Below are 10,427 nucleotides of genomic sequence, written 5' to 3'. Positions count from 1 at the left end.
ATTGACCAGTGTGCTTATTTCCAAAGCCTGCCATAGCAAAGTAACACAGATGGGGTGGCCTAAACAACAGAAATGTATTGTCTCATGATTCTGGAGGCTAGAATTTCAAGATCAAAGTGTCAACAGTGCTGGTTCCTTCTGAGGGCTATAATAAAGAATCTGTTCCATGTCAGCCTCCTAGCTTCTGGTGATTGCCGGCAATCTTTGGCAATCATTTGCTTGTAGAGACATCACTTTGATCTCTGCCTTCCTGTTCACATTTCATTCTTCCTGTGTGTGTCTCTCCATGCGGCATTCTTTTTTATAAAAATACCAGTCATATTGGATTACGGGCCCACTTTCCTCCAGTATGATGTCAACTTAATTAATCACATCTTCAATGATTTTATTTCCAAATAAGGTCGCATTCTGAGATACTGAGGGTTAGGACTTCAACATATCATTTTGGGGATGCACATTTCAACCCATAACAACTCAGAGAGTCAAAAAAACAAAGAGGCCACCATACCATTTTCCATAGGTCAACTAGTAAAGACCTGCTTTCTGATTGTATACACCCAGAAATAGGACCAACAGAAGCTGGGTCCCTGATAACTTGGCAGTATGCAGGCCAAGATGCTTTGAATTTTATGTGGGTGGCTCAGATTTTTAGTATTCACAAGTATTTATGAACTTGTAAGGCTGGAACTCTGAACCCTATCTAAACGGAGAGGATGGTCTTCATTGGCTATACTTGCCATTTTAGCAGGTACAACAAACAAACAAAAAACAAAAGAAATCATAGATTTGGAAATATGAAATTGACATAAGCAAAAGAAGTCTCTTAATAATTCAATTCCATGGGTTTGTCTATGGACAGGGTTATAGCCCTGAAGACAGAAGGATGACCCAAGTGGTACTGGAAACTGGGAGTCAAGGTAAGTTTTTTGGTTATAGAAAATGTATTTTATTATTAGAGCAAGTGTCAAATACATTCAAGGACACTGATGTTATAGGGGAACAGTCTCAAGGGGGAAAAATGCTAATACAAGTATAAAACCAAATTGCTATTTAGGAAGGTAAAGTTTAGTGCTGCCTCACTGTCAACTCTTTCCTTATACTCTAACTACAGACTTGATAAAGTACTCAATATTCCCTCTACATGGAATAGTTTATTTGCCCAGTACACAAACATAAACACACACAAATACACACAACACCATTGCCTTTCTTCTAGCTAATTTCTACATATCTTTTAAGTCTTAGCTTATATGTTGTTTCTTCCAGGAAACTTACTGAAACATCCCCAAGACCATATTAGGTGCCCTCTCTAATTCCCTGAACAATAACAATATGGGTCACCCTGTACAGTAATTACCTGTTCATGTTTGCTCTGTTCATTAAACTCTAAGTTCCTTTTGGCAGGGAATAGCTTTGCCTTCATTATTGTTTCATTCTTAGGATTTAGCATAATTTCTGCCACAAAGTATATAGGTGCTTGATATAAATCTGTGAAAGGAATGTATACATTTTGCAATACAGAAAGCAATTTTTTCATCATGATTCCGAAGTGTGTTCTTTTCCAAGATATATTTTCTAGAGTAAAACTAGTTCTAATTATTTCAAAGAGCAGTTAAGTTGGATATGCAGATATTATTGCTTGCCCATTGTGGTAACCTTTATGGCTGCTTGCAAACATCCTGGTTCCATCACCTGCCCAGTGAAAAATGCACAGTAATGTGGGAGCTTCACGAACTATTGCATGATTCTCCCTGTCCCTTCCCCGTAATCATGGAAGCACCTGTTCCTGTTCCCTCACAATGGAAGAATGTTTAGAATGGAAGTCTCTGTCAGGCTGTGAACTCAAATGAGATGTGGAACAGATCCTTCAGCTAACCCCAATGGACAGGTCGTGAGATCAAGAAATAAATCTCTAATGTTGTAGCATAACTAATCTGTCTTGACTAACATACTTTTATAACAGTTACTTTGGCTATCTCGTCTTTCTTACTATCAGAACTTGCCTCACTCTCTAGAAGCACAAAATACTAAATATTCTTTTTTCCAGCCTCCCGTGCAGGTAAGAGTAGCTGTGTGGCACAGTTCTGAACAAGGAAATAGAAGGAAAATTCAACTTGTCTTCTTACTATTTTCCAACTTCCAAAAGAGCATTATAAAGAGAACTCTCTCCTCCCATTTTGCTGCTGCATTCAATTGTATGTAGACATGAGGTAGCGATCTTTCAGCTAAGGGGATAAGCCTAAGGATTAAGTCAATATATTAAGAAGAGCCACGAGTCGCTGCACCAAACCTGAATTTATCACTTCAAGACTTACTGCTATGTGAGGTTATAAATGTCTTTAGTGTTTGGATGGATGTTGATCAGGAATATTTTCTGAGTTACAGCTGAATGCATTCTAACTAATTGTGTAAGGAATGTGCAAATTTCCCTCTCTGATACCCTATCACTCTAAAATTTCGGAAGCCAATATAAACCACAGCAAGTCAGGTTGGATACCCAGGAAGCAAGAGCATCATTTGGAAGAACTAAACACATGAGAAGTTCATCTAGTGATGAAACCTTTTGGCTAAAGATAGAATCCATGCGCTAATCTTAGAAAAAGACAGTAAGCTTACTTACATTGGAGGAGAAGCATAAGAGGGCACATTAGAAAAGGACATTCATAAGTAAATTCATTCTTTGTCTTTTTGTTCAGAATTAGCTCATGAAACAATTTCATAGTTAGCTACCTGCCTGGGAAATTTTTTTGCCCAACTAGTAAAAAAGAGAAAGAAAATAAAAGAAATGCCAACCATACATGTGTTTTACCAGCAGTACATCTTCAGAAGTTGGAAAGGAACTGATAAAGAAGTGGTTCCCTTGTTCTTCAGCGGTTATTTACAAGTCATTTGCATCACTTTCCAACCTAATTTACATGTAATCTACCACCTTTTGTTCCACCTCTTTTTTTAAAAAAGTGTTCGTTTGTCTACATTACCTTTCATTAGACAATACTTTTATGAGTGTAATTCTTAATTTATTATTAAATAATCCATTGAATATTGACAATTTTACACAGTACTCATCAAAAAGTCTAGACCTGGAAAAGAGATTATTCAGTGCTTTTCGAAGAAGTCACAGAATCCTCAAAACCAGAGTAGGCAGGGTACAGCAAATTAAATGCAGACACTTTAACATGAGAAACAAAATCTCCAAAATTGTTCTTCTACCTACCCAATCTGCCATGTTCCACTTTTTCCACCAATTTCAGGAGCTTCCGCCACATGGTTTTGCTCCAATGAGCCAGTCCCTGCAGCATCCACAGACGCAAATTGGATCTGTGTTATTATATCAACAGATAAGTTCAATTACTTCATGATATTCTTTTATGCACAGGTAAAGAACTGATGATAATCCAGGAATTTGGTTTTATTTTTACACATGAACTGCAAACATAGAACTGCATGCCCTAGAAGAAATGACAGCTGGTGAGAAAATAGGTTTCTGTGGATTATCTGGGGCCAAGAGTGCTAGGTGCAGAAGGATCAGTAGATGATACAGTGGCCACCTTGGTACAGTTGCCAGTGAGCTATCAGGAATCACAAGTAGATTGAGGAAAGCTTCAATAGAAGGAATAGAGGTAGTGGAAACTGATTCATGAACCCTTCCGAATAATAACAAATACTTTAAAAAACCACATCATGAGTTCTAATATAATTTTCTTGTCTGGGATCAGCTACTTTCAGGATCACTTGTTCTTGTAGGCTTCTGAGCTTTTACACTAAAGACTGTGGTGTCATTAGAAAAATGATCACAACACTTGGAATCCCTGATTACCTAATCCTCCAGCAGTTAATGTCCACGGAAACAGCCTCTAGGATACCAATTCATCAGAAAGTGTTCCAGGTTCATTCTAATTCAATAAATTATGTTGAGATTAAGTTATACATAATGGATGTTAATATTACCATTATTAATATTGTTATTATTTTCAAACCTTAAAGTTTATTTTTGAAATACAGATTGGTTTTTTTTCCCTAAAATGCTAAAGCTTTTACATACATACAAAAGTATGACCTGGGGTTTGGAAATTTGCTTTGCAGTCTGGGAGCTCGTAGTTAACTTAAAGAATTTTAAACGCAATTAGTACTTTCAGGCAATCAATGTCAGATTGTCATATCGTATTCTTTGGGGCATGAGGCTAGGTATTTTACAATGCCCAAAAATAACTTTCAAAATAGTATTTAGCAAACTGTCTGGAGCCTTTTTCCCCCAAAATTATAGTATCCAACACAGATGATACACAAGACGTAACTTGAACGTTACTGATTTTTTAAATACCTCCCCAGAATTTACAATTAAATTGATTATTTTCTCCTTCATAATAGTTACCTTTTGACACTTACACATTCACCCCAAGTACAAATTCACTAATTATCAAGGCCTAGGCACTATTATAATTCTGCATATAAACCTTCAATATTCTATGATTGAATGGGTCCCTGAGTGAGTGAGTGAGCAAATGGTAAAAGAACAGATAAATTAATTTAGAACCTCTGCTTTGAGGAGTGCTTTCCCAGCCAGTAATACTTTTAATATCTACGCTAATGGCAAAACTTTCTGGTTTGGGGTGAATTTGATTAATGAAAAGAGTCAAAAATCATTTGGAATAAGTCTTGGGAGTAAGAGACACAATCCAGTGGGATAAGGACACTTAGGAAAACACAAGACATGATCAAAATATTAGAAGTCTGACTTTCTCATAATTGGGTTCTGAAGGCAATTCCAGAAATGATTTGAGCATCCACAGCAGCTCTGAACTAGGCATGTTAACTCCAGAATGACTGCTGAGAAAGACTATGTTATTTTGAATGAAGGAAAACTGACATGCTGATTTTCTGTTTCTCTAATTAGGCTCATACATTTATGGTCAAGGTTTATATCATATTTTCTAAATGCGATTAGAAGAAAAGACCATTTTTCTTATATGTAAGATGAAGGGTAAGACCAGATGATTTCTATAAACTTTCCCAGTAGTAACATTCAGTAATTCTATATATAAATAAATAGTTTAAACATTGTTCACATTAGTGAGCCATTCTCACTAATATTTCAGAGGTTTTATATTGAAGGGACTCTCCTTTAAACAACCCCAAGACTTCAAGGGAAATCATGCTTTAGGCTGTAGACCACAAAGTATATGGCTGCTGGAACAAGATATATGGGACAAACCTCTCTCTCTCTCTCTCTCTCTCTCTCTCTCTTTCTCTCTCTCTCTCTCTCTCTTTCTCTCTCTCTCTCTCTCTCTCACACACACACACACACACACACACACCTCTGCCCCATCAGCAGTAAACTATCTGTCCCCAAATAGGGACGATTATAGAAGTCAGCATAGCAGTTCACTAGTTCACATTCATTTGAAATCACTTATATAATGTGTACAGAGTAAAGCTGTTCTTTAAATGATCTGTCAAATTTTCACTAAGTAGTTACAACTTCAAAAGACGGGGAAGTGCCTTCAAATGAAAGTATGACAGCAGGCTTCAGAATGTCCTGCTTCCGATTGTGTCCAAAATATCTTATTCTGTAGATTCCAGGCTGGGCAGTGTCTGGAATATGCCATTCTACTGTTGCATTACTCAGACCCAGGAGTCCCTTGTGCCAATAAAAACTGTTGATAAAAAACAAACAAGCAAGCAAAACTCAATTTTACTTTTAAAAATGTGTAATTAGAAAAATACGTGATTATTCATTTAATGAATATTCAGGGAATACCTACAATGAGCAAGGCACTATCAAGACATTGAAGATACAGCAATGAACAAAACAGACAAAAACGTCTATTTTCTAGAAGAGAAACTTTAAAGAATAGCAATTTGTAGAAATAGCTTTATTTGTTCTACCTTTCTACCTACCTAAATTACACTCACCCCAGGAAACCTTACCTGACAGCCACAAGATGTCTCTCCTGCTGTAGAATTGCAAAGCACTCTTTTAGCCCTTATCTGACACTTATTTTCACATCTAGATTCATTTGTTTTATAGATAGATAGATGATAGATAGATAGATCATAGATGATAGATAGATAGATAGAGGATAGATAGATAGATGATAGATAGATAGATAGATAGATAGATAGATAGATAGATAGATAGATAATAGATAGATAGATGATAGATAAAATGAATACATGTCAGACTCTCTTCTAGAAGTACTGAGGGTACAGTAAGGAGCAAGATAGACATGGTCCCAAGTTTTATGAAGCTTATGTTCTACTGAGTTGAGGATGGAAATAAATGCAATAAACAAAAAGCAATAAATATAAAAATCTTAAGAATGACAAGTGTAATGTAGAAAACAAGACAGAAGTTTTTTTAGGGAGATGTCATTTAAACTGAGTCTGCAGAAAACTGGAGGAAAAAACATTCTAACAAGAAGGAACAGAAAATACAAAGTGTCCAAAGCAGGAACAAACTTGATGTGGCCACAAAGCAGAAAGCAGGTCAGTTGGTACAGGGAATGGTAAACTATGGAAGAGTGCTTGAGATGAGAGAAACAGATGGACCAGATCATGTTGGCCCCTGCAGATCACAGCAGAGAGTTCAGACACTCTTCTAGACTCAGTGAGATACAACGGGCTAACTGATTGATATCCTCAGTTACGCTGAAAGTAAATCTCTTGGGCACAGAAAGTGTGCTCGACATTCTATGTTTCTCAGTGATGGGTTCAGTACTCTCAACATTTGATTATTCTGCTGCTAATGAACAAGGCAGAGATCTAAACATATCCTCAGTATTGACTGCTATTAGCTAAAAACTTTTAGCATTTAAATATAAATCATTCTTTTTATTACCCGTATAACCTTTTTAACGATAAGCATACATTACTTGTTTTAAAATGTACCTATACTCTACAGCTCTAAATACCAAAGAAAAATTTTGCCCATATTTGTATATGGCTATCAAGTGGGCCATGGTCAAATTCCTATGTTCAGTTAACCATCTGAACCATACTAACAGACTTACATTTAACAAACTAATATCACTTAGTTTGAGGCAATCTGAATTAGACCCAAATTGCCAAAAACTGTACCTACTTCCATGCCACTGTCATGGAATGTTAAATTTATAGACTTAGAAACAGAAATATTGTCTTATTTCAGACACATTGTCAAACCTTCAAAATATCTATTCAGCTCAGGAATTTGGTAGCAAAAGGCAGAGATATGTCTCTCTGGGGAAATTGCCTGAGTATATTATCTCCTTGCTCAAGTCATTAAGAGTTAAACACCCAAGCCTCTAGTGTTTTAGTAACTCAAATGAAGAATCGTTGATCATATACAAACATGCGATACGTGTCAGGTATAGACTCATTTTCCCTATAGAAATATCAAGCTCTACAGAGACATCTCAACACTTTTACTCTACACTCCTTTCAACCAATTTGCAAGGAAGCTAGTTAGATTTTACAAATAATACCTGTGTCCATGGGAAAAAAAAAAAACAGAACAGATGTCTCTAAGAATGGAAGCCATAACCTCATTAGCACCTAATCTTACAGAAGCACACACCACATTGTTTTGTAGAAAAATGAATCAAAATGAAATCTAATAAATCAACTAAATATGTCCAGAAACCTCCTTGGGAATTTGATATCATTAATACCTTGTATTTAGCCAATCTTTTCATTTGTCTTCCCAGCATTACAAGCCAACTGTTTTCAAAGCTTGAAAGACAAAAATATTCAATAAACGTGCTCACCGAGTCTCCCAGGAGGCATCATTATACACTATCTGCCATGATGTTGAAGTAGCCTCATATTTCTCCACAGTGAGGAAGGTCTGATGGGTCTGAAATGCAATTAATAAAACTGATCAGGTAATGCATAGTCACAGAAGGAACCTGTTTGTAAATACTCCCCTTGTTGACCATATGTTAGCCTACCAATACCTTGTGTGAAAATGTGTTAGAATTTCATCCAAATACTTAGGCTTTCCTCTTAACATTCTATGCAATGTACTCAGAATGTTAATTTATCCGGCCTATTAAAAAACATGACTTTTTTAGAAATGTGAAAGAAGTATAATTTTAGAGTTAATAGCAAATTTTGGAAATTAGGGCAGAAAAGAGGCTGAGAATAAAACTTACTTGAGATTTTAAAAAGGTATGTCAAGCCTTTTCATGATATGCCTATTGATCTATATATCCCAAGACTTTCTCTAGTCACCTCAAGATTTAGAAGTGAAAATAGTAAAGTTTAATCTACTTTCCATCTCCAGGTGAATGAATTATTAGTTAACGTACCTCCCTGAGTGAAATAATTGAAAAGAATACATAAATCTTCCCTATCCTAGGGTGCTAAAGGAGGTCTGTAGATTTTTTATAACAGATTTCTAGAAACCACATCATAAAAAGATTTTATTTCCCCATTGGAAGATTATTATAATAGAAGAATTTGTTTCAGACCAAGAATTCAGCTTCAAACAAAGCACAAATTTGAATGATATGACAAGTTAATAAAGACAAAGGCTACAAATTTCTAGTATCCCTTTAAATCCTTGAGATTGTGACCCTAAAAGGCACATGTCTAATTCACCTATATTTATCACAGTCCTTTACATCTGTCATTTACTGGTGCTCAAATAACCCCTTGCTAAATGTATCACCTATTTACATGTGGGCATGTAATTGTTTAAAATTCTTCTTTAAGTATTCGACTGATGAATTACATTCAACAAGGAAGTTTTCATAACCATAGGAACTTGTAAAGAGAGTTATTTCTGTCTCTTTATGGCAAATGACATTGGGAAGGCCTTAGATGGAGAAGATATGGTGGGCTTTTTGAATATGTCTAGAGTATAGACTGAAGAACAAGTCTAGGCCTCTGAATACCAGGGATAAAACATATGACAATCTTTTCCCAACTGCTCTACCGTAATCTCTTCCAGATGCATAATTAGGTAATATAAGTTACTTTATCTCTCTAGGCCTCAGTTTATTCATCTGGAAAATAGTGGTAATAAAACTTAACTTATTGGGTAGTCGTAAGGATGGAATTAATCATGTGATAATGCATATAAAGCACTTTAATAGGAATACTTGCAAATACTACCTGCAAAATAGTAAGCATTCCATAAATAGTGATGATAATTACTAATAAAGAAGGGTGCTAGAAATTGTTTTAAACCAAGTCCCAGAGCATTCTTTGAAATTAATTCTATTACCACTATAGTAGTTTAAATGTTTTGTTCTCCTGCTTCTCCATGGCAATAATGATGACAGAATTTCTCTACCCTAGGGATATCAGGTGACAGCTAAACATGCAGTTTTGATATAACACTTTGATATCTTCAGAAAATAATGTTATAAACATGTAACTATTGTGGCACAGATTCACTTACTAAAGAAATTACTTCAAACAGGTGCATACTGACTATCTAAGAAGTAGAAGACTTTCCTCCAATGTCATATTTGAGAATGTCATATTGCCACAATTGTTATCTTGGCAATAATGACATTTTAATGAACAGGAATGGGAAGGTTCTTTTGGAAGGAAGGTATTTTTGGATTATAAGTGACTATGGGCCCTGGGAAGAACAGCTAATTGATATAAGGAATGCATACTCAGCCACAGTGAAAACCATGACCTTGAAATCACAGTCATATGCCCACTCTTTTTCCACTATAAATTCCTTTATTATTTGAGGTTTTACAACTAGAATGTGGCCAGTTATTGCTTGTGTAGTTATAAGTACATTTTAAGGAAGTTATAGAAGTATACATTAATTTTATTAATAGATATATTACATATGTATATAGTTTATCATACATATAAAAACAAAAAAGTCTGAAATGCTTTATTAAAAAACTCTTAACAGCTATTACCTCTGGAAAGCAGGTTCGTGGGTAGAAGAGCACTTATATATTCTATTTTCTACACTTCTATATTGTTTTAACATTGGGCATGTATTTTGAATGTCATTTTTTAGGTTTAATAAATAAATGCTCTATTGGCACCGGTAGTAAATACTAGGGAAATGGCCAATGCAAGATAAAGTAAAGCACATGCACCAGGACTCCAAGCCAGGAGAATATACACCCGGGGATCTGTGGCCGTTCCACAACAGTACAGATAGGACCAGAGATGGTAGTGTAAAGGAGGAGGAGAGAGCCAAAAAGAGAATAAGAAGCCAAAGACACACATCCTTCAGCTGGCCCTTTGACTATTTCACAACATTTGGTAGAGTTCTATATATTTGAATACAGGCATATATCGGATACATCCTGAGAAGTGCATTGTTAGGCAAATTCATCATTGTATGAGCATCACAGACTTAGACTTACACAAACTTAGATGGTGTAGCCTCCTACACACCTAGGCTATATGGTATATCCTGTGGCTCCTAGGCTACAAATTTGTACGGCCCATTACTGTACTGAATG

At 35.8% G+C, this 10,427-nt stretch overlaps 1 protein-coding gene across 1 annotated transcript in view; it reads right to left on the bottom strand.

Moving 5' to 3' along the window:
* Positions 1-5,464: 5,464 nt before the first annotated feature.
* Positions 5,465-10,427, bottom strand: part of LOC129480061 (neutral ceramidase) — a 60,844-nt gene continuing 55,881 nt past the window's right edge. Inside the window, exons 19-20 of the mRNA XM_055273868.2 lie at positions 7,746-7,834; positions 5,465-5,654 (exon numbers count right to left, since the gene is read on the bottom strand). Coding sequence (XP_055129843.2) covers positions 5,465-5,654; positions 7,746-7,834 — 279 coding nt within the window. The remainder of the gene's footprint in view (positions 5,655-7,745; positions 7,835-10,427) is intronic.

The sequence above is a fragment of the Symphalangus syndactylus genome, chromosome 4 (assembly GCF_028878055.3).
Source record: "Symphalangus syndactylus isolate Jambi chromosome 4, NHGRI_mSymSyn1-v2.1_pri, whole genome shotgun sequence".
NCBI classification, from domain to species: Eukaryota; Metazoa; Chordata; class Mammalia; order Primates; family Hylobatidae; genus Symphalangus; species Symphalangus syndactylus.
The sequence above is the reverse complement of the archived record's forward strand: the minus strand, read 5'-3'. Positions and strand labels throughout refer to the sequence as shown.